This window comes from Aythya fuligula, chromosome 11 (assembly GCF_009819795.1).
Source record: "Aythya fuligula isolate bAytFul2 chromosome 11, bAytFul2.pri, whole genome shotgun sequence".
In the NCBI taxonomy this organism is placed as follows: domain Eukaryota; kingdom Metazoa; phylum Chordata; class Aves; order Anseriformes; family Anatidae; genus Aythya; species Aythya fuligula.
Genome location: NC_045569.1, coordinates 10,405,862 through 10,433,241, shown reverse-complemented (window position 1 = coordinate 10,433,241; position 27,380 = coordinate 10,405,862). Strand labels below are relative to the sequence as shown.

At 51.2% G+C, this 27,380-nt stretch overlaps 2 protein-coding genes across 9 annotated transcripts in view; one reads left to right on the top strand and one right to left on the bottom strand.

The window, feature by feature from the left end:
• Positions 1–3,353: 3,353 nt before the first annotated feature.
• Positions 3,354–5,880, top strand: NR2E3 (nuclear receptor subfamily 2 group E member 3). The gene is made up of 8 exons (XM_032195204.1): positions 3,354–3,411; positions 3,957–4,107; positions 4,418–4,521; positions 4,599–4,853; positions 4,933–5,114; positions 5,255–5,486; positions 5,560–5,665; positions 5,748–5,880. Exons 1-8 carry the CDS (start codon positions 3,354–3,356, stop codon positions 5,878–5,880), a joined length of 1,221 nt encoding a protein of 406 aa, XP_032051095.1.
• An 842-nt stretch (positions 5,881–6,722) lies between these two features.
• MYO9A (myosin IXA) overlaps positions 6,723–27,380 on the bottom strand; it is a 186,951-nt gene continuing 166,293 nt past the window's right edge. For 7 of the 8 annotated variants that reach the window (XM_032194816.1, XM_032194824.1, XM_032194820.1 and 4 more), the window contains 17 exons: positions 26,062–26,174; positions 25,475–25,632; positions 24,164–24,387; positions 23,553–23,669; positions 22,683–22,871; positions 21,658–21,705; positions 20,824–20,935; positions 19,878–19,939; positions 16,942–17,134; positions 16,461–16,589; positions 15,551–15,656; positions 15,302–15,433; positions 13,900–14,023; positions 12,778–12,831; positions 9,944–10,146; positions 9,211–9,353; positions 6,723–9,028 (listed from right to left, as the gene is read on the bottom strand). In XM_032194816.1, coding sequence (XP_032050707.1) covers positions 8,577–9,028; positions 9,211–9,353; positions 9,944–10,146; positions 12,778–12,831; positions 13,900–14,023; positions 15,302–15,433; positions 15,551–15,656; positions 16,461–16,589; positions 16,942–17,134; positions 19,878–19,939; positions 20,824–20,935; positions 21,658–21,705; positions 22,683–22,871; positions 23,553–23,669; positions 24,164–24,387; positions 25,475–25,632; positions 26,062–26,174 — 2,559 coding nt within the window. In that variant the 3' untranslated portion in view covers positions 6,723–8,576. The remainder of the gene's footprint in view (positions 9,029–9,210; positions 9,354–9,943; positions 10,147–12,777; positions 12,832–13,899; positions 14,024–15,301; positions 15,434–15,550; positions 15,657–16,460; positions 16,590–16,941; positions 17,135–19,877; positions 19,940–20,823; positions 20,936–21,657; positions 21,706–22,682; positions 22,872–23,552; positions 23,670–24,163; positions 24,388–25,474; positions 25,633–26,061; positions 26,175–27,380) is intronic. The other variant, XM_032194821.1, reaches the window with a different exon arrangement.

Sequence of the window (27,380 nt, the reverse complement as noted above, 5' to 3'; positions counted from 1 at the left end):
CTGCAAGGACAGACATGGTGGGGGCCACGGTGACGTGCCAGCCCCAGCTTGGGGACTGTGGTGTCCCCAGGTCCTCGGTGGTGCCACGTCACTGAGCACCGAGCCCTGGCCTCGGGCACCGTGCCATCACTGGGGACGTGGCTTCACCTGCGCCCCCCTTACCTTGGGGTCTCCTCTGATGTCCCCTGGTTCTGCTGCAGTCCCCAAGCTTCAGGACCCCGACTCGCTGGCAGTGCCCGCGCCCAGGAATGTGCCCAGACTGTCCCGACCGGCCCCACCACTGCCACCGAGCCCGCCCCATCCCAGTGACACGGGGCCCTCCCAGGGGGACGGTCCCCACCTGGTGGGACATTTCCTCAACAAACAACTTGGGTGACTGTGAGGTTTTCACAAGACGCCCTCGATGGACTTGAGCCCATGGCCACCGGGGTGGTGCTGCCACCTCCCTATGGCCACCAGAATGTCCCCAGGGGAGACACTTGCCCCTGGGGCTGGGTTTCATGGCCGGGTCAGCCCCGGAGCCACATTAAAGTTTTATCTGGGGGTCAGCAAAGGTTTTGGCAAGGATCAGCACGGGTGATCTGGGAGCTGTCACCGCCTGCTGCCACCCGGCGTCATTTGTCACAGCAGGGGCACAAAGGGAAAAGGAGCCTCCGGTAAAGGAGAGCTAACGACGGGTGAAACCGGAGCCTGGCCTCGACACGGCTGAGCGCCGGTGGCTGCGTTAACCCATCACAGCTATCACTGGTGCCACCAGGGGCTGTGTGGGGCCAGCAGAGTCCCACATCCCTCTTGTCCCCTTCCAGAACTTTGTGTCTTTTTCTGTTTGCTTTTGTCCCCTCCTGATCCCCACCACCAGCTCCTGGTCCCCATCATCCCCGTGGTCTCCACCATCCCCACCTGCACCTCACTGCCTCCTCCTGGTCTTTGTCATCCCCTCCTGGTTCCCATTGTCACCCCCGGTCCCTGCTGTCACCTCCTGGTCCCCACCATCCTCTCCCATGCTCCATCATCATCTCCTGGTCACTATCAAATCCTCCAGGTCTCCATTGTCCCCTTCTGATCCCCTCATCCCCTCCCAGAGCCAGTCAGGCCTTTCTGGTCATCATCACCCGCCCCCCGATCCTTGTTGTCCCCTCTTGGGCTCTGTTATTGCCTCCTGGTCCTCACTATCCCCTTCTGGTCTCCAGTGTCCCCAGCTGTGCTCCACCATCTCTCTGAGGTCTCCATCAGGCCCTTCTGGTCACCATCACCCTTGCCTGAGCCTTGTTGTCCCTACCACCAGCTCCCAGGCCCCATCACCTCCTCCTGGTCCCATCACCTCCTCCTGGTCCCTGTCACCTCCTCCTTGTTCCCATCACTCCCCCCCCAGTCCTCATTGTCTCCTCCTGGTCTTCACCATTGACCCCTTCTGGCCCCATCACCCACTCCTGGTCCCCACCTTGTCCCCTGGGTCCCCACCACCCTCTTCAGATCCCCACCATCACCACCAGGAGCAGGGCTTCCGATGTCCCCAGCTGAGCCATCCCCTGACCGGAGAACATCCGTGTGCTCCCCACGGCTGCTGGGATTAGGGCACGGGTCTCAAGACCGCCAGCAGCATCTTGGGGTAATTAGTAAATTAGTAATTAAATGCTGGGGAGAAGGGAGGGGGGCGATCCCAAGGTTTTAGGCTGGGTAATCCCGCGGCATCTGTCACGGAGCTGGGTCACGGGCTTTAACATTTGCTCCTTCACTGGGGACCCCAGCACTGGGGCCACCGGCAGCCCCTTGGTGGTGGCACCAGGCACCGGCAGGTCCCCGACTGACCCCGTTGCCCCATCGGGGTGCTGGTGGGGACACCGCAGTGGAGACCCATGGGTGGGGGTCCCACAGCCGGATGCAAGGGCAAAATGGGGGTGGGAGCAATATTTTTGTAATTATTGGATTTCCTCAGCATGATGATTATTGGCCGGCAGCAGATGGCTGCCGGGGCTAATCCCCCTCCCAAATCCCAGCTCCGGAGCTGGCTTTTTACCGGTGGCACAGAGCAGAGCGCGGCGGGGCGATAAATTAGCCGAGTCAGCGCCTATCACCATCCCCATGGGGCCAAAAACTGACATGTCCCACTGCCATGGGGGTGCCCCTTTACACCGTCCCTCCCCATCCCATAGAATCACTAAGGTTGGAAAAGAGCCTTCAAGATCATCTGGTCCAAATATCCCCCTACCACCAATATTACCCAGTAGAATATGTCCCTAAGCACCACATCCAACCCCATTCCCATCCCATCCCATCCCATCCCATCCCATCCCATCCCATCCCATCCCATCCTCATCCCCATCCCATCCTATCCCATCCACATTCCTGTTCAATCCTCATCCTATCCTATACCAGCTCATCCCCTCCCCATCCCAATCCCATCCCATCCCCATTCCCATTCAATCCTCATCCCACCCCATCCCATTCTATTCCACCCCGTCCCATCCCTCCCCATCCCCATCCCATCCCTGTCCCAGTCCACCACCACCACCCCCCCATCCTGTCCCCGGTGGCCACGGGGGGGGTTTAGCACCTAAAGCCCTCAAATCCCAAATTGTGCTGCCCTTTCACGGTGAGGGTTTAGCGGCCGTTGCGTAACCCTGGGGCCACCTGGCCCCGCACTGCCACGTCAGCAGCCATGGTCCAAAGCCCCAGGAGCCCCCCCAGGGGGGACACCAAGGCTGCTGGCCTCGGGGGGGGGGAATGGGGACATTCAATTGGGGCACAGCCCCATGCATCAGCACTAAGCTGCTTGGGGTGTGTGGGGGCTTCAATCATCTCTCTCGATCAGGGCTTGTAATTAATTGCTTGGGAGCAGGGAAGGGGGGAGTGTCACCCCTCCACTCCGTAATTACCTTTTTTTTTTTTTGTTATTCCCCTCTAAACTCCTTAGCAAGGGGCTTATGCGCTTACAGGGCCTGGTGGGCGCAGCATGGATGGCGGGGCCAGGACACCCCAGCCTCCCCCCACCCCAACCTCCCTCCCGCAACCTCAGCCCTCCACTTTTGGGGGCGGCTGCATCGCGGTGCACCCCCCCCTCACCCCATGTCCCTCCACGGGTGGCTTTGGTGGCTTTGGTGTCGCGGGGTTTAGGGTTACAGGGAGGCGGCCGGGCTGGGGCTCAGCACCTTTTTAATTCTTCATCGCGTGGCTGATTGATCGCCCCCCCCGCGCAGACACTAAAGATTAAGACGGTGACAAACAGGCGGCTGCTTACACAGCGCCCGGCGCTAATCTGCCTTGAAGAGAGCACGGCCACGGCCCCCAGCCCGCAGAGCTGCCAGGAGGTGGGAGCAGCCCCACGGCGGGGACAGGGACGGGGACATCCCGGCATGGCTGCGTCGCCGGCGGGGTCGGTGGTGAGCGCCGGGCTGGAGGACAGCCCCTCGGGTAAGAGCCAGCGCCCCGCTGCATGGGTCTGCCGCCGCCGTCCTTCTTCGGGATGCTCGGGGTCCTCCACCGTGGTCCTTCTCTGGGATGCTTGGGGTTCCCCATGGTGGTCCTTCTCCAGGATGCTTAGGATCCTCAGTGGTGGTCCTTATCCGTGATGTCCAGGGTCTCCTGTCCTTATTCTGGATGGTCCCTGCTGCCCATCAGGGTTCCTGCATCCCCCTGCTGTGCTCCTTCTCTGGAATGCCTGTGGTCCCCAAGCCCTAGGTCACCCAGTGCCCCCAGCCCTAGGGACACCTTTCCTTCCCCATTTAAAAGTCCTGTGAGAGCTCATCGTGAGGCATCCCGGGGACATGGGAAGATGCTGAGCCCTGTGGAGTCCCCGTTCCTGTCCTCTGGGACATCTGAGGTCCCTGGGGCTGGACCCGTGGAGGTGGGAGTGACCCCATCACCTGGGTGCTGGGGACAGTGGGGAGAGGTGATGGGGGACAAGGGACACGGGGGTGCCCCCAGTCACCCCAAACATTGTGGCTCTGCTCCCGCAGGGCTGAGCCCGGCCCCCGGCAAGGCACTGAGCCCCGTGCTGCTGTGCAAGGTGTGCGGGGACACCAGCAGCGGGAAGCACTACGGCATCTACGCCTGCAACGGCTGCAGCGGCTTCTTCAAGCGCAGCGTCCGCAGGAAGCTCATCTACAGGTGGGCAGCGGGGGGACGGGGACCGGGGGACAGCCAGCAGGCAGGGGCCCATGAGGACAGACAGAAACTGGGGGTACAGATGGGGACATGGCATTCATTGGGGTAGGACACCCACCAAGGGAGGGTTTTCTTGGGGACAGGGCACCCATGGGGGACAGGACACCCATAGGGACAAGGATGTTCGCTGCGTAGAGGCCACCCCCCAGGGGACAAGACACCCAGCAGGGACAAAATGCTCCCAGCATGGGACACCCCTGGGGGGGACAGGACCACCCCTGCGGGCACAGCCGGGTGCCACCTCTCCCCGCAGGTGCCAGGCAGGGACGGGGCTGTGCCCGGTGGACAAGGCGCACCGAAACCAGTGCCAGGCCTGCCGGCTCAAGAAGTGCCTGCAAGCCGGCATGAACAAGGATGGTGAGTGTGGGGGGATGAAACGGAGAGGGAGGTGACCATGGGGGGTGGCTGCTGTTGATGCCACCGTGTCCCCACAGCCGTGCAGAACGAGCGTCAGCCCCGCAGCACGGCCCAGGTCCGGCTGGATAGCATCGAGCTGGACGCCGAGCTGCCCCCCGAGCATGTGGCTGCCACACGTGAGGTCCCCTCGGTCCCCTGCCCAGCCCCGCGTGGCCCCGGGGCCACCGCTGCCGCCACCACCGTCCCCCGCGCGCCCACTCCGCCCACCAACCACCGCTTCATGGCCAGCCTGATGACGGCCGAGACCTGCGCCAAGCTGGAGCCTGAGGACGGTGGGTGGCTGCTGGCGGTCGGGGGGACTCTGGGGTTGAGTCCCCATGGTGGGGTGACACCATGTCACCGTCCCCACAGCCGATGAGACGGTGGACGTGACGGGCAGCGAGCCCGAGCGGGCAGGCAGCGAGTACCAGGTGGCGCCGTACCCGGCGGCTGGCCCCGAAAATGTCTACGAGACCTCAGCGCGCCTCCTCTTCATGGCTGTCAAGTGGGCCAAGAACCTGCCCGTCTTCTCCAACCTGCCCTTCCGCGACCAGGTGGGGACCACCCCAGTACATGAAAGGTGACAGCGGGATGGTTGGAGCCTCCCTGAGCTCCCTTCCTGGTCATGGGAGATGTTCCTCTGCCCACCCGTGGGTGCTCCAAGGGGGTTGATGGGGTTTTGGTCGCCCCCAAGGTGATCCTGCTGGAGGAAGCATGGAGCGAGCTGTTCCTGCTCTGCGCCATCCAGTGGTCCATGCCCCTGGAGAGCTGCCCACTGCTGGCTGTCCCCGAGCCATCCCCTGGCAAGCTGCTGCCGGCCACCATGGATGTCCGGGCGCTGCAGGAGACCCTCGGGCGCTTCAAGGCACTGGCAGTCGACCCCACCGAATTTGCCTGCATGAAGGCCGTGGTGCTCTTCAAGCCAGGTGAGGGGACACGCCTGGGTCCCGCACGGCCTGTCCCCATGTCCCCCTACCCCAACGCTTGCTGTCCTCATAGAGACCCGCGGCCTGAAGGACCCCGAGCAGGTAGAGAACCTGCAGGACCAGTCGCAGGTGATGCTGGGCCAGCACAACCGCTCCCACTACCCGGGGCAGCCCGTCAGGTACGGCCGTCCCCATGCCCAGTGGGTGCCGGGGACACTGGGGGTGGTGACACCACCCACCACCACCCCCTCTGTCCCCCAGGTTCGGGAAGCTGCTGCTGCTCCTGCCGGCGCTGCGCTTCCTCTCCTCCGAGCGCGTGGAGCTGCTCTTCTTTCGCCGCACCATCGGCAACACCCCTATGGAGAAGCTGCTCTGCGACATGTTCAAGAACTGAGCCCCTCCCCGCCACCACCCAGCCATCGCTCGTTGGTTTTCGGGACCCCCCCATTGCACCCCTGGGCTGTTTGTCCCCTTGTCACTCCCTGGGGCTCCTCGTCCTGGCCTGAACGTGCCCGAGGTGGTGGCCAGGTCCATGGGATGCGCCTCACGGACCGGCTGCCCACCCTGGGGGGCTCACAGCCTGCCCCCCATTTTGTACTCAGAATAAAGAGGGCTTTTGCAGCCAGCCTCCTCCTGGCCTTTGTTTGGGGTCTGGCACTGGGGACACAGGGAACACTGGGCTGGAAAAAACACCAGAAAAAACAGATTTCCAGCACCAAATGGAAAGCCAAGAAGCAAAACCCACCTGAAGACACAGAAACGGGAGAAAATGTCACCTTTTGGGGGCACGTCCCCACGGCGCCAGCCCTCCCGAGCATCCCCCCTGCACCAAAGACATCACCCAGTGCCAGGCGCTCCTCGTTACAGCTCTTTAATAAGCGAGGGGTTCACTCGGCCACCAAGCCGCTTTGTACAGCCACACGGTATACGTCGGAGAAATATTACACAAAAATTGCACTTTATACAGAACGACGGCCTTATTGCGGGAGGGAAGGGAACAACATTAAGAAATTAAAGAGAACCCACGGACGCGACATGACAGCTTGCCAGCTGCCCCCCTCGCTGCCAGGGGAGAGATAAATCATTCTCCTTTATATAATTACGCTTTTATTTCTTTTTTTTTTTTTCTTTTTCTTTTTTTTTAACAGGTAAAATTTATAGAGAGTATGACACAGGATAATATATCCTCTTACAATACATACTTTGTTTTTTTTTTTTTCCTTTTTAATTTACACTCAGCATACTTATAAATTACTTAAAAAAATTTCCGTTAAAAATAATAATTAACAACACGCAGCCCATGTCCTTTCCAGTAGTAAGTACATTCACTTGGTACGAGGAGCGGATCGTTTTCAAAACCTAACCTTTTGCCCCCCAAAAATGGCAATTTACCCTTGAGGGGGAGCAGCTGGGCGCTGGATCCATGCCGGGTGGGAAGCGGCTCAAACACCCAATTTTCCATGATTTCTGGGGACCCAACGCTGACTGCACCAGGCTCTTGCTGGGTGCTCGTGCCGTTCCCAGGCTTTTCCCCAGTAAATTCCTGCCCTTGTGAGCATCGCCGCGCCCCTGCCACGCTGTGCCCTGCTCTGGTCCTAGCACGGCCCCGGCCCGTTTCGCCCAGCGACGGGGGTTTCATTCCTCCCAATCCCAAGCAGGGAGGCAGAGCAGGGACAACGCTTTCTTCCCCCATGCAGCTTAAATCATTTCCCCTTTCCAAAATTAAAAATAAAAAAAAAAAGGAAGAAGAAAGGGAATGAAATAAATAAATAAAACATCCCTTGAAATAACTGGCACTTGGGCTGGGAAGAGGGGGCTGCACTGCAGGACCGAGCCGATGCCGCGAGCGCTGAGGGCAGGAGCAAGACTGGAAGGAGCCGAGCATCCCCAGCCCCAGTTAAACTAATGCAAAATACCCAGGAAGACACAATTATTGGTATTTTCCCTCTTTTTCTTGGCGTTTAGGGAAAGGAGCTGAGCCTCAGCCTGCAGACGCACGGAGCGAGCAGCCTATCCGAAAGGGCAGATCCAGCATTTATTAATCCAATTAGCGTCCCCGGGCTCCTAATCTCTCCTCTCTTCCAGCGACCGCGGTGCTTCTCCGAGCACCCGGGCTGCAACTGAGCTGGTGCGGGAGGGATTAAGCCCCCGGTTGTTAGTGAGCGCTGATAATTAGCGCTATCGCGGGCACCGCTTCCAAGTGACGCTAATTACAGCCCGGTGGATTTCTCGCCAAAGACAATGTGCGCGGTGACGTGCGCGCTGCCGCCAGGTGACAGGTAGGACAGCGGGACGCCCGCGGTGACCCCACTTTGCCCATCGCTTCCCTTGCCCTGGCACAGAAAAATAAAACTCCTGTCTGGGGAAAAATAGTTAAAAAATAAAAAAAATATTTACAATAAACTCCAGTAAGCCAGAATATAAACAGATAGAGCTTCAAGTAAGTCCTTGATTATTATTATCATTTTTTTAATACTGATGGTCTCAAAAAACAAAACAAAACAAAACAAAAAAAAAACAAGAGGAGGGTGGTTAGGTCACATTGAAAAACAAACGAACAAAAAAAGATGACTTTTGGCAGATTTCCTTAACGCTTTTTCATGCACTTGGCTTTTGCTTGAATGACACGATTACAGCGCAGGGGTCTCAGAGCCCACTCCCGCCGGCAGCGCGGCCGGACCCAGGCGCCTTTGTGGGCTTTTGGGCTTTGCTTTCCACGCATTCCTACTTCCTCGCTTGATGATGGGACCTCCAGCCACGGGCAGCTCGGCACAAGGGTTCGGCTGCGGCACTGTCACCCGGACAAAGAGCAACGCACCCTTCCCGAGGTGGGACCCAGGGCTTTCCATTTCCCCACCGACGTCCTTCTGTCCCTCCTCTGTCCCTCTGTCCCCAGGCCGCCTGCCCCGGCCGCTCCCGACCCCACACCGTTAAGGCCACTGCTGAATCCGTCCCCACCAGCCTTCTGGATTGAGCGCTCGTCTTCCTCTGGCGCTGGCGCCCAAGCAATTGGTGAGGAAGATGGTGACGATGATGATGGTGACAACAGGGGATGCTCGAGGCTTCGCCACAGGGCCGGGGGCTCACACCTCACACCATGAACTCGTTGCTCCCCAGGAGGACGAGCTGCTGGCTGGCGGCCCGGTCGGCCTCGGGGTTTCTCTTGCGGCCCGTGCCCCCCTCCGGCGGCTCTTTGGTTTTCGGGGGGGAATTCTTCACGCTCTTCAGTTTCTGCTTGCCCTTCTCCGGGTTGAAGGTCCCGCGGGTGGTGAACTGAGGGCGGTCGTCAGGTAGCCCCGAGGTGGGCTCGGGGGGTTCGCCCGCTCCCCCTGCTCGGTAGAAGGGCGATTTGGAGTACATCTGGAAGCGCTTGCGGGGCAGGTGGGGTAAGCAGGAGGTGGATGACTGGGAGGAGGAAGAGGAGGAGACGATGGAGGCGTCCGCCGTGTCCACCGCGTCCGGCCGCGTCCTGGGGTGCCTTCGCAGCCGGCTGGGCCCCTCCGCCTTGGTGGGACGCAGGGAGCTAAGTGCTATGCTTCGCTCTGAGGAACAGAGACCACGGGAGGGTTAGTGGCCTGGATCCGGCCTTTGACAGGCACCTTGTTATGGCTTGCCCACCTCACTAATGCCAACCACACTGCTACGTGCAGAGCAGGCAGCTTGGCTGTGGAATGGCCTAACCAAAAAAAAAAAAAAAAAAAATTCCAGGGAGGCTTTTACTCACCCGAACGATCGGAGATGGCTCCTTCAGAGTCAAAGTTCAGGTTTTCAGAGCTGTCAGCAGTGCCAATGGAGGCTTCAGATTCGAGCGTTTCATCATCAGAAGCACGGGGCTCCAGTGTCAGCATCTCAAACGTCAGCTCCTCCCTGTGAAAACCAACCCCGTGACCAAACAGGACTGAAAAAGGGGGGAAGGAAAACAAGAGGGACATGGAGAAGTCCTCCAGCTTATCCCAGGAACAACACACCAACCCTGGAATGCAACCACGCTCAAGTCATGCCCGAACTGAACCTATAGAGAACTGAACCTATATGGAGAAGAGGAGGCTCAGGGGTGACCTTATCGCTCTTTTTAGGTACCTCAAGGGAGGCTGTAGCGAGGTGGGGGTTGGCCTGTTCTCCCACGTGCCTGGTGACAGGACGAGGGGGAATGGGCTTAAGTTGAGCCAGGGGAGTTTTAGGTTAGATGTTAGGAAGAACTTCTTCACTGAAAGGGTTGTGAGGCACTGGAACAGGCTGCCCAGGGAAGTGGTGGAGTCACCATCCCTGGAAGTCTTCAAAAGACGTTTAGATGTAGAGCTTAGGGATATGGTTTAGTGGAGGGCTGTTAGCGTTAGGTCAGAGGTTGGACTCGATGACCTTGAGGTCTCTTCCAACCTAGAAAATTCTGTGATTCTGTGATTCTATAGGCATTGGGGGTGGGAGTGAGCGTGGCTTGAATTGAAGGCCAGACTCACTTCTCCTTCTGCAGGCTTTCGATCTGCTCAGTCAGCACCCTCTCCTCCTGCTGCATGGCTGCTTGCTGCTGCTCCGTGACGTCCATCTCCATGGCCTCCTCGCTGCTCATGGTCTCTTCAGGGACATCCGACACTGAGGGCAGGCGTACGGCGACAGGAGAAGTCGGGCTGGGGTAGGTGCCACGCCGTATGCGTCCTTTGCCCTGGAGATAAACATTGGTGTCAAACAAGCCACCAAACAGGATTATTTGGCAAGCCTGCAGGACATCTCAGGCAACAGCAGCTTTCTCCCCTGAGTGTTCCACTCCCAAGGAGCAGAGGGGATGGCCCCAGCCTCTGCTTGCACCCCAGAGGCTTCAAAATCACACACCCAGCTGGGAGATGTACCAGGAGCACTCAACACGCTGGGGACGGCAGAGATGAAGCCAACGCACCTTGACCAGCTACACATGACCCAAAAAAAGCCAAGCACATGCTGCGTCTACAAATCTGGGCGAAGCGAACAACAGTGTTGGCTTTGGATGGAAGGAAATGCGGGCATGCACACGGAGACACTGCCTGTTCTTGGGGGGCTCACCCTCCCTGGCAGGGAGGTATCACGAGACTCAACACAATGGTGCAACGGGACGGCAGGTTGAAGAGGAGGAGGGTCTGCTAATCAGGTGGGAAATGGGAGGAAGCGCTGCATGAGAAAAGTGGGTGAGGAACAGCTGGAGAGCGGCAAAAATGAATGGTCAGGGAAAACATCATTCAAAAATGATGATCAAATGCAGCAGTGCCACAGCTACTGACTTGCACCTGCAGTTAAGGGGAGATTTAATGCAGCCATGCCAGCAGCCCCTGTGCTGAAGAACTCTGAGAAATCACGGATTTTTACTAGTATTAAACCTTCTGACTACGAAAAAGTTCTCAAACAGAGGTATCATGGATGGATACACATGCAGCTGGCCTCTGCTTTAACTTTGGAGGAACAGCTCCACAGATCTGCTCCACAAGGTAAAAGAAAAATACTGGTTTTGGATATGAAGGATGCTGTGTAGTAGCTACTGGGGCACACAGGTTAGAAAGATTTTAATCATGACTGACTTGTAACTGAACACAACTCATCTTCTGAATTCAGGATCCTGAGCTGACCATGTCTTAGGACACCAATGCAAGGTAGAAAACCCATCACTTGCCTCCACTCCACTCAAAAGCTGCCCTTGTCCTTCAAACGATCATTTTATTTCTTAGGCAGTGAATACGGATCCCCCTTCTAGTTCTTGCTGTACTCTGCCCTGTTCGCAAGCTCAGTGCAATCCATCTTCTCTTCTCTAAGGATATCTAAGCACTGTAGCTGGGACACCTCTTGGTCTTTCTCATAATCCACATGCCCAGAACATGGTAAAAGAGACTCTTTTTTTTTTTTCTTTGAAAGCAAAAAACTATCAGAAATGTGAGCAGGGATCTTTCTTCAAGCTGCAAAGCATCCCTATGCTGATGTTAATGGGACACAGCTCTTGTGGGAGGCAATGCTGAGCATTTCTTCCATCTGCAGTGTCTGTTAAGTTCTCCACCCCATACAAATGCTGCTGCTTGGTGCTGAGACATGAGATTTGCTCCATTTTACCCTTTCATCTCCCAGTGTCGCACCTGGGAGATCTTTTCTCCAGCCGCAAAGAAGCTTCTGCGCCCCAGAGCAACGTTGCTCTGATGGCAACCTCATCACGTGGGCTCCTGAGCTGAGGCACAGCCACCTGAATCCTATTAGCAAAAACCCCTGAGCTCCCAAAGATCCCCAGCACCTCGTGTACTGCTCTCCCAGCCTACGGGGTGGTCAGCAGCGAGCGGATGCTGCGGTGACGATGTACACGTGGGCTTTCAGCAAAGCCCTCTCCTCTCCTGGCTGCTGCGAGTGGAAAATTTCCTGACGGCTCGGATGTGCGTTTGCTCAAAGCACAAGGGCTTGCGCCTCTGCCACTGGCTTTCCTGCGTCAACCGAGCGCTTGTCTGGGCTGAGATGAGGGCAACACCACTTTCTGGTGTATTTAATGCGTCTGCTAAGACTGGTGTTTGCTCCAAAAGCTGCTGAGCAGAGGGCTTGCAAAACAGTGTCCAGGGTGGCATGGTTCAAACCCAGGTCTCCTTTTTCCCCAAACAATTGTGGATGCAGAAGGGTGGGGAGAAGCATCATGGGCTGAAAGTGGTGTAAAGAGAAACAGCTCCACAAGCTTCCCCCTATCCTAGGGCAGCGTTTGTGGTCTGTGTCTATCCTTTGTCTACCACAGTCTCACTGAGGAGTGCATTGCTGCAGTGGCTCATGCTGGGATAGAGAGGTGAGGGAGGGGTGGGGACATCAGGAGCTGCTGGGTCCCCAGATTCATCCTGGGCTGTCCCAGCCATCAGGGTGCAGCTGGCCTCGCATCCAGAGCCCTTTGGTGGATGCCTCGCCATCCCCACAGCCTGCAGGATTTACCCACCGTAGCCAATGCAACGGCTTCACGGCACGGTGCCTAAATGCATCCCGAGCAGAAATCGTGGGTGGAAGAGTCAAAGAAAGAGAAAGTCAGAGAAGCACAGAATGGGAAAACAAAAACACTAAAGGAAAACAAGATGTGAGGGCAAAAGCTGCTTTTCACAGAGCTGCATGCAGTGAGGGCAGCCCGTGGGGGAGCCCGGCAGATGCGACCGCTCCTGCTTCTGGGTGGGAACTGGCCGGTCCGAGAGAGGCGCCTGCACAGGGACAAGACAGGAACGTCACGGACAATGGCCGGTGGCACAGGGCTGGAATGAGCGGCGGTCACACACAATGGAGGGACGCGGCTGGCACAGAGCACCGTGCAGTTAATACATACCGGGATTGAACTGCGGGTTATGCTCATAAATCTAACTGCAATTAGTACGGGTTTCTGGATTAGAGAGGACATGAAAAGGAAAGCAGAAGGTTAGAGTGCACATGCCATCGCCCTCCAAAAGAACCATTTTTTGTTCATTTTTGTTTTTTTTTTTTAACCGGGACGAGTGAGGCAGCTCTCTGCTGCACCTGCGCCAGCGCACAGCCGAGCCCCAAGCTTGGCAAAACGACTCCGGGAATTGCTTGGGCTTAGTCCCAGAAGCAGCACCCATGGTCAGAAATGCCCCAAGGGCAACAGCGGGCAGCTCGGCCCCATAGCATGAACCCAGGCCGAGTCTGTCCTGATCCCACAGCCAAAAAGCCAAACGTAGCGCGTGTCGGCAGCCTGCTGGTGTGCCGGAGCGAGACGGAACCAGACCCCACCGTCGCTCACCCCAGAAGCATGGAAGCTCAATGAGATGGTTCAGGAGCCTTGAGGGAGCTCAGTTTGGGTTTGGATAGCATTATTGAGCTTGTCTGCACCAAAAAGAGGACGAAGCAAGGCCGTGGTTATGGCTTGCTTCGGTCCAGGTCTCCCCGGTGTTTGTGCATGGGGTGACAGTGAGGTGGTTGTAAGCAGAGGGCAAACAAAGGCTTGATTCAACGTAGAACCCAGTTGTTCAAGTGTGTAAAATAAAGCCTGAAATGTAACCAGGAGCCTCTGAGCTCAAGCCACTACATCTCCACGGTGTCTTCTCTCAGGCTTCTGGCAAACTTTCCCCATCACCTTTGCTGGACTCTTGTTTTTGTGTAATTCCCTGAAAACCCGGGGAGCTGCCATAGGGCTGGGCACGGGTCCTGTGCTGCTTGGGGTGGGATGGTTTGGCAGGTGCAAGGGGGCAGGGAGGCTGGAATAAGCAGGGGGAGGTAAGGCAGGGTTGCTTTGAGTGAAAGGAGAGGACAGGAGAGAAGAGAGCGTCAGAGCCAGAGGGAGGTCTGACTTTCCCTGCTGCAAGACAGAAATCCTCCGGGGCTGTGACAGACACACCACGGGAACACCTGATCTCCTCCTGGCTGCAAATTCCCTTGGAGCAGGGAAGGGGACACGAGTCCGTGAGCAGCAGGGACGGGCGCAGTGTCTCACCATCGACCTGCGGATCAGGGACAGGCGGCTCTTGGCTTTGTTCTCAGCAAACTCCAGGCTGTTGATGTCCTTGAGACGAGCCTTGTATTTGTTCATCTGCTCGATGACAATTAGTTCTACGCAGCTGAGGGTAACGAAAAGAGAAAATTGGTGTCAGAACGAATTTTATCTGAGCTGCCCCTGCTTGGCACAAAGATCTGCCTTGCTTGAGAGCTCCAGCGTGCAAGGATGGAAAAACCCAAGGAAATTTCCTGAAAAGGGCAGTAAAGGACTTCGGATGGACCAAGGAACTTGGACTAGGGGAATTAAAGACCCCCAAGGATTAATGCAGAGAAACTCCTGCCCTGGGAAGGGAGAGATGGGACAAGGAGAGGAAGATGCAAACCTGTGAAAGGCAGGTTGCTTCTGGGCTGCAAACGCACACAGACTTGTTTGCATGCAGCTGAGACAGTAACGCAGCAACACAAGCTCATTTAGCTGTCTGAACTGACTTTTTAATGCTGTTGGGATCGTGTTTGGGGAAAAAAAACTTTCCATGTAATAAAATTAGAGGATGTGCTATAGCTGAAGTCTACAAGAGAAAATACAATGAAATCCCTTGCTGGGACAAGTTTAGGAGATTTATTCAAACTCACTCAGAGGTAGGCAGGGGAGTCTAGTGGGAATGTTTTTGGTATTTAAGGCCAAAAAAGGTCCTACGAGGTGGGTCTCCAAGCACGTTCTGGTCTTCAACAATTTTAATACACTTACTGGAGGCTAAAAACCTCTTTCAGTAGCCCAGCCCTTCACTGGATGGTTTCCCACTACGGTTCATCTCAAATGTCTCCATTATCCATTTTTAAATCTACTTAGTGAGACAGACTGAATTTGTGCAAGTGCTTCATTTTTTGTAAAACCTTTGCAATTATGTCAAATACCTTAAAGAAATCTAAGTAGACAGTATTGCTGCCTACCAAAAAAACTCATCTTCTTCTCAAAAGAACCCACAACCACAAACAAACAAACAAACAAAATCCCAGCAAATTAAGTAAGAATAAAGACTTAGTTGTCTAAATGAGATTAACCACATCAGCACAAACTTCACTTATTCCTGCTAAGATCTGCTGGGCATGAAGGATGGAGAGAGCATGTTTTAAAATCCTGGAGAGCGAGTTGATCTGCTCTGGTGGATCCTCCCTTCCTTAATAATCCCCATTAACCACCGCTTGGCTGTTGAGAAAACATTAAATACTTCCTTAAGATGCAGTTAATATGCAAAGCTGTACAGTGTTTGTCATTTCCAGGCTAAAGCTCTCTATTTCTGAGCCATCTGACAGTACTAAAGGTTATTGAGTCGTAAGTGGTGACGTGGCCACAGCCACGGAGCAGGAGCTGGACCATCCCGCCCAGCGCCACATCTTACGTGGTTGTTTTACTGATGTCCTGAACGCTCTGCAGCGGGTCCGTCGTGTCGGGGCAGCGGAGGATGCAGGGAGCGAAGACGATAGCCAAGGCGTTAGCTGACATTCGGTTGGTCTCTTCCTGGAGGGCAATCCTAAAATAAAACAATAAATAAATACAAGGATTACAAGAGAAGCCAGGGATGAAGGCAGCTCCTTTGCCTCTGCCACTGGCAATAAGGAGCTGCAGCCTCCCCACTGGTCCTGTTTACCTGACGAGGTGGAATATGAGGCGCTCCAAAGTGCTCAAATGGGTGCGGGAGAGCTGGTCGATGACTGAGTAGACTCCCCGCACCGTCTCCTTCCTCTCCTGCAGGCCTGCAGAGAACACAACAGCCTTGTCACGGGCACTGCTGGAGGCCTCATTGCAGCCCCCGCCATCAGTAAGACATCTCCAAGCCATGGGGGCTGCAGCAAGGGCTCTCCTCCCCCTCATTCCTCTCTCAGCAGGTTCTCTCTGCCCTCCTCGCACTTGGCACGCTCTCAAACACACTTTTTTTTTTTTTTTTTTGAAAGGGTTGTTTCTTAGAGCCGGGAGCTGTAAAGCATACCGTACTGCTAAAAATATTATGTTTCTATTTCTTTCTCCTGTTTAAAATGGTACATTCTTCATGCTTATGATCACCATTTAAAAGACAGACCTGGATAGCAGGTTGAAATCTGCTGAACTCTGATGGAAACGGATGTTACCATACACAGGGCTGAACTGCTTGTGTCTTTGAGTAAAAACAAAGCAAACAAACCCTTACAGCAAAAAAACAGACTTTGAAACTGGACAAATAAGACTGGGTAAAATCAGATGTTTTGGGACTGAAGAGCAAGTAAAGAATTAGGCACATAAAGCAGCTGACATTTCCCTTAGGAAATGATGATCTGGAGATGATCTGTCCTTTAAAGATCACCTTATCCAATGCCTCACCATGGGTACAGACACCTCCCACTAGACTAGGTTGCCCAAAGCCCCATCCAATCTGGCCTTGAACACTTCCAGGGATGGGGGGGGGGGCTCCACAACTTTTTTGAGGGTGGTGAGACCTGGGAAGATGTTGCCCAGAGTGAAAAAATTCTTCCTTATACGCAGTCTAAATCTACCCTCTTTCGGTGGCAAAGGATGTCCCTTACCCATCGCCCGCAGAAACTCCTCGTACAGCTCAAAGGTCATGAGAGGGTTGGGCAAGTCTCGGAGCCACTGCTTGAAGACACTGGCAATGACGTGGATGTTGTAGTCATCTAAATTCACATTATCAATGTCTGTTCATTGGGGTTCAGCAGTGCATTGAGAAGAAGGCACAAAAACAAGAGATAATGATCAATATTAAGCTGTAAGTGAAGCCAGTGTGTGGGTAAGCTATACCTCTATGACAGAAAACATCCCTGAGCCACCACACTGCATTCAGCAGCAGGAAATCTGGCATCTGATTTCAGCTTTACAGGTTAAGACTAGAGGAAAACACATTTTCCAGGGTAAAGAACCTTGGGTGGGATCAGGATTTCTTTTCTTGCTGGCACCATTTCTAAGACAGAGCTTTCCCTCAACTATAATTTTTTTTGGTGTTGCACCCACAAATAACAAGCCAGGTCTTCTGTCGCTTTTCCCTTTTACCTGTATCAAGTCCTTGCCGCAGCTCCTTGATCTTGTTGGTGGACCCTGATTTTCTGTAAATGCCCTCTGTGTACAGCCCATGCATTTCTATGTAGTTGATCAGCTTCTCCACCAGCACTGGCACAGCTCGCTCCTCGCTGGTCAGCCGGGAGAGCTCCACACCGAACTGCCGAGATGAGAGCTCGGGATCATACTGACAGGGAAGAGAAAAATGCAAAAGAATTGAATTCTTTCAGTTCCTTCCAGAATTCCTTCCAGAAAGCAACGTGTCAATGTTCAGGCTGTTTTAAACCATCCAGTTTACCTGCAAGTCACAAGCAAAGAAGGACAGGACACCCCTGGACCTTAACCTCAACCTGTTGTTTTGCTATTACCAGCAGCCTCACAAATGTGCACAGTCCCAGCTTGCAACACAAAATCAGACTCTGGGCATGCACCTGAAGTCATAAACGTTTGGGTTTTCTTCATTTAACCACCACGGTTACAGTGTTCTTAGCAGCTGGGCATATTCCTCTCACCTCCTGCCCCTCCAGCATCATCTCCAGGAATGACTTCACTTGCCTGAAGATGATGCACAAAGCAGTCCTAACAAAATTTTGACACAAATACCCAGTACCAGCAAAGGGAATGTGAGACAGCACGCACTGCAATGCAGTGATGAGCAAGATGACCCTGAAACAGGTCACAGCTCCTCTTACAACCGCTCCTACACCTTTTCCCATTCAATGTCGTCCTTTCATCAAAGAAAACATTATCAACCTCATGAGATGATGTGAGGAAGATGACCATGGTATGCTCTGCAGCAAAAATGCCCCAGGAAGCAGGTGGAGAACATCTAGTCCCAGCTACCAGCTGAAATTCATAGTCTGCTCTTCTACCAGCCCACTTGGCTGCCGAAACCACCATCCGATGTGACGCCACAAATGCTACAGGCTTCTTCACTCCAGTGGGAAGACAAGTAACTCAGAGACATGGACAAAGCAAGGGCAAAAGCAGTTTCACATCCACCAAGAGAAATGAGCTCAGGATTTGCTCAAGCTCACCACTGTAAATCTAGAGAAACAGATTCACTCTGGGACAAGGTTAGAAAGCAGTTACAAAATCGGCCATAGCCGGAAAACAAAGACATCCTTCTTAAAGCATACTACACAGTTTGTGGCACTCTGTTGCTGAAAACAACCCTAAAAACGTTAATCCACCAAGCACAGACAAGCCAGAGCCTTTCTACAGGAGGACCTCAAACTGCCCAAACAGAGACACTGTAAATTTATTTCCCTGAGGACAGTACCAAAACTTTCTTGTGCAGAGAAAAAAAAACAAACACAAAACAAAACAGGAAATGAGAAGGTTCCAAACATCTCTGAGCAACCATTTAGAGCTGCAATTATTTTTAGGTTTCATTTTTCATAGAGAGGAACAAAAAAGGACTGAAAGATCAACTTAGGCAAATACATCAGTATCTCTTTCACAACATTTAAATAAGAAACTCACTTCAGATAGTGCTATTTTCCTGCAAAATTCCCCTATTGTCCTGCAAAATTTTCATGGCCTCAACTCCCTTCCTGCTTCGTTTCTGGGCGGGTGTGATGGAACCATGGCCAAGATGATGGGATCGGACTGCAGACCCAAGAGCATGAGGACCAGCCTGTGAAACAGGCATCTAGCAAAGCCTAGAGGTCTCCTCCCTGTAAAGAGGAGGCTCGGTTGTTCAGATCTCAAATCACAGATGCAAAAGGTCTAAAAATACGCAAGGGAACGTCTTTGAAAAAATCAAGTGATCTCATTAAACTTCACAGGTTTGTAGAACAAAACCTCAGAGAACCCATTCCCAACTCTTACAGAGATGAACTGCCAGAAAGGGAGAAATTGCAGAAGAAATATTGTATCAAAGCAAATATATTAATATATACATATATATATGCACATTTACATATATATATTCAGATTATTCCTTGGGAAAAATGTAATCATAAGGCTTTATGGAGACTGTACACCTGAGAAGCCTCTTAGGGTCTGATAAAGCTTTGCACACATTATTATCCTGCCTGCATTATTATTTTGGGGGCATATGCAGCACAAAATAAACTATTCAAAACAAAAAAAGAAAGCTTGATGACTCATTGTTAGCTGGGGCGACCTGCTGCATTCATTCACTGTCAAACATATCCTTGAATGCGGTAAACAATACTTAATTCACCTCTAATGAGCAGAGTAAGTGCTTCAGCACCATCCACCCACCCTTCTCCTCTTGCTGTCCTCATCCTCAGCTGCAGTGCCGTGGCTGTTTGAGGACTGTGCAGGGAGCCCTATCAGGGAGCAGCAGGGTGAAGAACAACCTGTATTTTTGCCTTTTGTACTGGGAACAAATGCTTCAGCCTTGCAAAACTAGGGCTGCGGGTGCTGTAGCGGGTTATGCTTCTGGCTGTGGATTGCAAGAACCCCACCGGCCACATCCTGACCTTCTAAGAATAAACACAAAATCATGGCAGCCAAAACTGCAGCACCACAGAACGAAAAAAAATGCGTGCCATGAAATGCGCTGGACATTGAGAGTTCTCTGTGTAGCACTGACTGTTCAAAAACGTTACCTTTTGATACCAACCACATTTTGAAGTACTCAAAAGCTATAAAATGAGGCAGCTTTCAATTATTCAGCATGGTTACAAGCCAGGAACATCACTGCAAGAGGTGCTGCATGACTGGGCAGATGTCTATCTTGATGCATCTCTGTACTACTACTGAAATACAAGCAGTCACAAAAGCAGTGGTTGGAGAAACCTCCAGGGAGCTCCAGCTCAACCTTCTCTCGATGAAGGGTTATTGCAAGCATTGTACCAAGTTCTGTGCTCGTAAGCATTTGTTAAAAAAGACTAAAAAAGATTGAGATGACAGTCAGAGAGGTATTTAATGAGAGAAAAGGAATGAGAAAAACTTACCTTTTTGGAGCACTTGGTCGTGGTTTTAAGACAGCACTTCTTGTGACAAGCATATTTACATACTACAACAAAGAAAAAATAGTTTTTAATAATTCAAAACTTCAGACCTCTGCACAAATGTGAATTAAGTAGCTCTTCTTAGGATTTGTGCATGTCAAAAGCATGTTGAATTTGCATTCTTCAAATTAAAAAAAAAAAAAAGAAAAAGAAGCCTTTAATTTTAAAGGCCCTATATTTAAGTCCCTGAAATGTTAAAAAAAAAAACACACACAACCTGACAGATCAACTCAGAAAATAGCCCATGAGTCACTCTGAGCTATCAGACATGGATATAACTCAGAGGTTGGAAAGAGCACCTAATTTGTATTCTTCCTGCACTGGATACCAGCCTGAAGCACCACAGGGCTGATATTTTCAACTTAATAAGAGAATCATTGAAAAAAATAAAATTAAAAAAAAAAAGTCTCAACCTTGCCTGTTCTTCTTCCACTTTCCTGGGCTCCCCAAAAGTTCAAGTAGCCAGAGGTCAAATGGCCTAAGCCCAGTGACCTTGTGATGGTCATGAGACCCACAGCATCCATCCCACAGGCTGAAGCCATGGGGTACATTTGCCATAGCTGCCACAGGCTTTCTTTACCATCCCTTCTGAAAACACAACTTAAACATGGTTTGAACGGTTTGAAGACTTGGGTTAAGATCCGTTATGCAAAGCCCCCATGCACAGAACTAACCATAATGTAGGTTCTGGAAGGAATGCCAGTATGAACTTACCAGTGGACTTCAGAAATCCTTAAGATCTGTCTCAAAAGCTATTTTAATGTGAAAAATCCCAAATATTTGAGAGTAGGGTTATAGAAAACAGTAGCAAACATCTTTCAGAGCCCAAAACCCCAAGACTGTAACAGAAATACATGGGGAAAAAAAAAGCCGAATGGAGCATGCTTACATTTACAAACAGAAGCCCTGTCCATTATCCAGATCAAGGAAGAACAATATTCACAGTAGGTGGGGATGCTGTACTGGGTCGCCTTAAAAATGTGCCCATTGTGCTCTTCCACCTGTGATGGAAAAGATCCAGTGGTGAGAAAAAGAGCTGGATGCAGTCTGCTGCAAAACAGGGAGCCTGACATGGCCTGCTCTCCAACGTGGGCTTTTACATAGAACCAGCCTGCTATTTGTGTTTCCTTTTTGGACCAATAACCCCATGGGCTGCTCGGACAAAAATCCAGCCTGCATGGGAAACAAACCTTCTTGCAAGCAGGTTAGAAACCAGCTGCATTTGACTGTGGTTGACAGGTCAACCTCTCCATGTTGAAAAGCTTATCTATACATCCATGGCCCCTTTTTGCTCTGCATCTTTCCCAGTGCTATTATATCTTTCAGGCAAAAACTCTATCAGAGATATAAGATATGCGCTAAATTTACGCAGAAACCCAGAACAACACTTTCTGCTTCATTCCCAGTTCTTCTATAATAATTCCTGACATATTTACTGCCTTGACAGATGTGGGACATGTTTTCAGAGAACAACCTATACCAGTCCTTGATCTGAACAGAAATGCTGATTTACAACCTCTTGCTTTTGCCTACAGCCATTCACAAGCAAAGTAAATCTATCCTGTCCATCTTTCTAGCACATCTTTTCAAGTCTGCACATTCACTGGGCTGGGATATTCAGATCTCACCATAGGATATATCATGAGCAGGTCTCTTATCACTTGTAATCCTGGCCAAAAGGACATAAATTCTTTAACGCACAGACCCAGAGTGCTCAACTCACCACATCCGCTTCTTTTTTCCTTCTCTTTTTTCGTTCCGTTTTTGGCACCTGGTATTAAAAAGAGTCAAGCATGTTTATGGGCAGTTCCCACACATAAAGCCCGCAGAGGTCCCATATCTAACTTTTTCCACCTCTTTCCAGCCCCATCCTCCAGTGCACCTGCGGCCCCATGAAAACCACTCCAAGAAATGCTCCTACTGCAACCAACCACCCGGCGTTCAGAAATCCCCTGGCCAACTGTCACCATCTCCATCTCAGAGCTGGGATTAGCTGCTGCTCTGGCTTGAAGTCCAGCACCTGTGACCTAAAGCTCTCCGATCTCAGGCAAGACACCCAAGGGCACAGCACTGCAGCCGGAGCTGATGCTCAGCCTGCTCAGAAGAAATCCTGTGCAGAGAGCCTGGGGAGGACTCACAGCAGAAGAACTGGAGAATGGGATATTTGCTTTCCCTGTTCCACAAGAAACACCATCTCCCAAGCCCAGCCTGAGACCCAGGAGTGGTCCCTGAAGACAGCAGGGAGAAGAACGCAAGGAGCTCATGCTTGTAACAGACAGTGTGAGCTCCAACTGCTTGACCAACTGTACCTAGGCCCTGAGGACTGTCACTACCACGTAGCCTGCTCCTGCCACCAGACTAAGAATGATGCATATGGTTACTTGGGAAAAGCTCAAGAGACTAGGAAAGCACAACATCTCATAGAAAAATGAGACGATGCTTTCACGCATCCCTCAAAGACTGGAGATGCCTTTCCAACCATCCACAGATGGTTGCAGATTTGCCCTGGAGACAAAGTGCACGTGTTGGCAGCGGCCAAGGCCCAGCTCAACCCAGATATGATCCCAGGCTTGCTGAGCCCAGTGAAACACAACCAATGACTCACTCCTCCTCTTGTGCTGGCTTATGTTGTCCACCCCAGCTTACAAAAGGAGAGAAGACAACAGACCTCAAGGTGTCTGCACAGAGCACAGCCCCACAGAAAGAGAGCTCACAAATCTTAAAGGACCTTGAGAAAATGCTGGCTACCTTCACTGCGGTGTAGTCCAGGGGTTTGTACTCTAACATATATTCATCCAGGAAGACTTTGAAGGTATTGACCCAGACTTTCACTGGAGACTCACTCCAGTCCCTCTGTTCAAGCCTCATGGTCTTCTCAAGGATCTGCTCGAATAAGGCGTACAGGTCCTTATAGCGGATGCTTTTCCCATCATCCATCTTTTATAGAAACAGAAGCAAAAAGAAAAGGGATTTTTATAAACATCAGACTGCCTCTTCTGCTCCAGACAATTATTTTAGCTTGACTGGCTTCCAACTGCTCGGGGAAAATACAATTATGATTAAAAGAAAGAAAAAAATATTTAATGGAGAGCTGTTCCATGACCTTTGTCAGGGTGGCTTCTCAGCGCACAGAATATAAGGACAGAAATCTAGGCAGCTGCTGTAAGCCACGTCAAATGACAGACCAAATATTACCACAGAGGGAACTTTTCACGCAATCAAATGGCTTGGCTCAGCAATCACTGCTAGAATTTGGAGCAGCAGAAGAGCAGAGCACCACATTCCTCAGATGTTCACAACTCACAACTTTAACCCACAGGTTTCCAGACAAGTTGGGTGGCAAATGGGAATTTATTGACTTACTGTCATCTCCCTTTGACTGACAGCAAGCTGTACTGAAGGGACTAGAAATCTCTTCTCAAAGTATACTGAGAGCTGGCTAACGAGGAAGCATTAGTCCAAGTTTACAGCTTTGTGGGACTGAATACAAAGGAAAAGCATCTTCCTTTTGGGATAAGGAGACCAGGAATAAGGCTCAGCAACATCTCTACCACCAAGACTCACAGCATCTCATTTCTCCTGGAAGTGGAAGTTCCCACCTGCCATCCAGGCACTTACCGCTAATGCCGAGGAGTAAAAGCTGAAGATGTTTTGTCGGAATTCCTTCAGCGCTTTCTTGAACACTACATCCACCAGCGTGTCCTTCTTGCTGTCCTCATTATCCAGCTCATTCATCTGGGAAAAAAACAAAGGGTGTAATGCACCGATGTGACTGTGCTGTGGCAGAGCACTGCATTAGGTGGAGCACTATTAAATGAGCAGCTGCTCCACCACAGACAGGTGATGTTAATAACTACGTGTGTCTACCAGGTGATTTCTCCTGCGTGCAAACTTAGCACGTAAAAACATGAATGCTTCCCTGGAGCCTTCAGCTTCTGCCCTCTTGGGTCATCCATTTCTGATGCCACCAGAGGCTGCTCAAAGCAGTGGAAGTACCAAAGCTACGGTGCTCCCATAAAACAACCGTGCTGTGCACGCACAATGCACCCATTTTTTCTCCCAAGCCTGCCCTGGTGCACACTGTGCACTCTTCGCAGTTTTGGGAGTGCAACTAAAGCTCTCCCCTAGGTGGATTATAAGCTCCACCTTGCTGCCTTCAAGATAATACTGTTTTGTTGCCTCCATCCACTCTCTGATGATTTAGCTGGAGCAGCAATGACAGGCATTACCTTTTTCAGGAGAAACTCATCCATGCTTTTCAGGTCGCTAGCACTGGTTATGATCTGCAGGGAGTCATTCTGCCATTGCACGGGCTCCAGAGCCACGTTGCTGATTTTGACGCTGCGCTTGCGTTTCACTTTGGGAGAGGGCTCCTTGTTCTCCTTAAATTCCCTCCGGTAGATTCCTGACAGCTCAGGACTCCGCGGGGGTGTCAGATGGTGAGGACCCAACTCTACGGGTGGTCATTAATAAAGAAGAAAAAGAACAAAATGCAGATTAGTTAACTTGCTCTCTGCCTGACCAAAAATGCTGTAGCAATGATTGTTTGGTATTTGATTTCACTGAAGCTCTGCAATATGTTTTGCTTTTCAGCATCTCCTGAATTAGGTGAGATGAAGCTGTAAGCAATAAAAATGCTTTTTCCCCATGTTCCATGCATGGTATGAAAGAGAAGTAGGGTTTGTTCTCAGGTAATAATAAAATTCTGCGGCTCCAGATGAATTCTCAGTAAGTAAAAAATCTAGTGTCAACTCCCAGAGCTGCACCAGCAGCAAGACGGGAAGGTAACACAAAGGAAAAATAGTCCTGTCACTAAAATAAGGAGATAGGCTTTGGAATAAACCTGCAGAGGAGAAAAGTACTGTGCAGTGCTTATAGGAAGATTAAATGTCACGTCTCCATTGGTTACTTCCTCTATCAAGAGGGGAAACATCTGCTGGTGTCCAGACAGCTGCCTGGAGGATTAGCTCCACAGTGGAAGATGGAAGGTGCTGGTGACAGCACACAGCTGGCTTCAGGGGGTCATGGAGAAGAGTTTGTCCTCTGTCCTCGTCCCCTGCCTCCCAGAACAAAGCGACAATCCCTACTTGTAAAACTTCATAGAAATTTTGAAAGAAATAGTATTTGTTTGGTTTGCCACATACTATCTTTTCTGAATGTTTTCTGAATTCCTCCAGACCCATTTTGTAGCATCTAACTTCCTCACTGCTGTTTCGTGTTCACGTCACCCATGAAGTCAATAGAAGTTAAACAGCACGTCCTTTCAATTTGTGCAGTTTTCCAACTCTTCTTCCTACACCATCCTCAGCTAGACCATATGAACATACATGGTATTCTAATTTACAGGTATCCTGACCCTACAGATAAACGAACTTATCGGTTCTACATCTTAACCCAAGCCACCATACACGGGGCTACACTTAAAGATAGTGCAAAGCCAGGCTTAAAACAGTTCCACATTTTATCTGTGCCATGACAGCAAATGCAATTTCTCTGCCCCTTACACACGTGACCCTGCTGCGTGCTCACCCAGCACTCACCTTCACCAAGCTGCAAGCCAGAAATCATCTCTCTGTTGGGTGCTTCTTGCTCTGCGTACAGCTCCAGCAGCTCAGACTGTGTAGCAAGCTTCTCCCGAGGGGTCTTCTTCTCCCCCTGCTTTCCCTTCACCCAAAATCTCATCTTGGCTCGTTGAGACCTGGAAATAATTTGTGGAAAGAACTGCCTTAACTGGGAAAATGTCCTTCGAGTCAAAACTACCTACAGTCTCTCCCAGACCTTCACATCCTTTTAGCAGGAGCTAAATCTGTACAACTGCTAACAGGAAAATCAGGCTATTTGTCCCCAGGAAATGCAGGAAACTCCAAGTCTCATGTATGCTGTTGGGTGGTTTGAGATGGGATGCCTGGCATATGGCTTCAAAACTTTGTTGTGACATGAACTTTATCACCCCTTCTAACTGGGTGTGTTTGTGTCACATATGAAGAGATGTGACAAGTAACTCATTCTGATTTTGGCTGATTGAGACAAAACCACCAAGCTGGGGACTAGTGCAGCTCAGCAGTGTGAAGGAAATCAAAAAGGGCTCGGGGTGGACTCGTCCCCCAGCTCCAGCCACGTTCCATACCTCCCATCTGGGGCCAGGGTCTTCTGCGCGGCCGCCAGCTTCCCGATCTCCCCCTGAGACATGGTTTTATGGAGTTTTGTTTGGCCTTCTCCAGAGGTGAACCGCTGCACCGTCTGTAACAATTCAAGGATGAATCATTCAAAAATGAGACAGTTCTTGGAATTCCAGAACTCCTTAAGCAACAATTAGACATTTCTTCTGTTATGACTGAAATTTCTATTTCTATCTGCCTACAGGTGAAAATCTATGTCCCTGTCGAGCTAGTTGCAGCTCCTTCAACTACAGAAATATTTTAATGGCTTCTAAAACAAAAGGACATTTCTCTTACTCCAATTCTATCTCTAAGTCCAACCTTCCTCCTCACCAAGCACACAGGACTGCTCAGTCACCTTGCCCTGGGCAGCCCAGCTCTCCGGCCGAGAAGAGCCCCGTTAGCTGCGATCGTTAGCCACGCTTAAGTGATTTGTGGTGTTCCCCACCTCAGTCTTGTGGACACATCCCAGCAGAGCCTGCCTTCAGCCTTTGTTGGAGACTTTGCAGAAGGAAAAAAATAAATCTTTGTGCCAAGGACACATTAAAATGTACCCTTACGAAATAAGAGATTAAGCAGCTTTAATACAAAGGCTCTCTGCCTTTGTCACCTCCTTAAATGCCCTGGGATAATTTTTAAGGGTGACAGGAATTTGCAATAATCAAATGTTAACAGGGTTCCATGAATAATAATATCTACTAAATTCTAAAAATGTGGCTTTAAATTATTCTGCATTATACAATGATAAGTTTTGCACCATTTCCATTATCTTGCACTCTGTAGGAGACAAGGCAAGTGATGGTGCTTTCCTCTTATCCCCAGAGGCTGCAGAGGCCACAGCCATGACGCTGTATTTTAATGACTAGCAGCTGCTATCCAAAAAGCACGTCCCAAGAGGCAGCAAAAATGGAGATGTTACCTTAGTCCCTCTCTTGTCACACACTCACAAAGTCTCCACCACTGTGTTATATCAGCAACGTTTTTTATCTTGGGAAATATTACTAAAATCTCTCTTTGTTTACCCAGCATGGAGGAGGAAGCCATCCAAAGGCAGCCTGGCAGCGTGCAGCCCAGAAATATTCTTGCTATATATATATATTTTAATACATTTTGGCTCTTGGAAGAGAGCCTTTCAGCACAAGGAAAGCAGGGAATCAGGCTGTATGAAATGATCTGGGAGATCTCTTCTTCAGCTTTCCCTTTACCCAAATGTTTCAGCTTAATGCACCATGCTTTTAAGCATTGCCTTTTCCTCCGTCAAAAACATTTCATATAAAATTCAATAAAT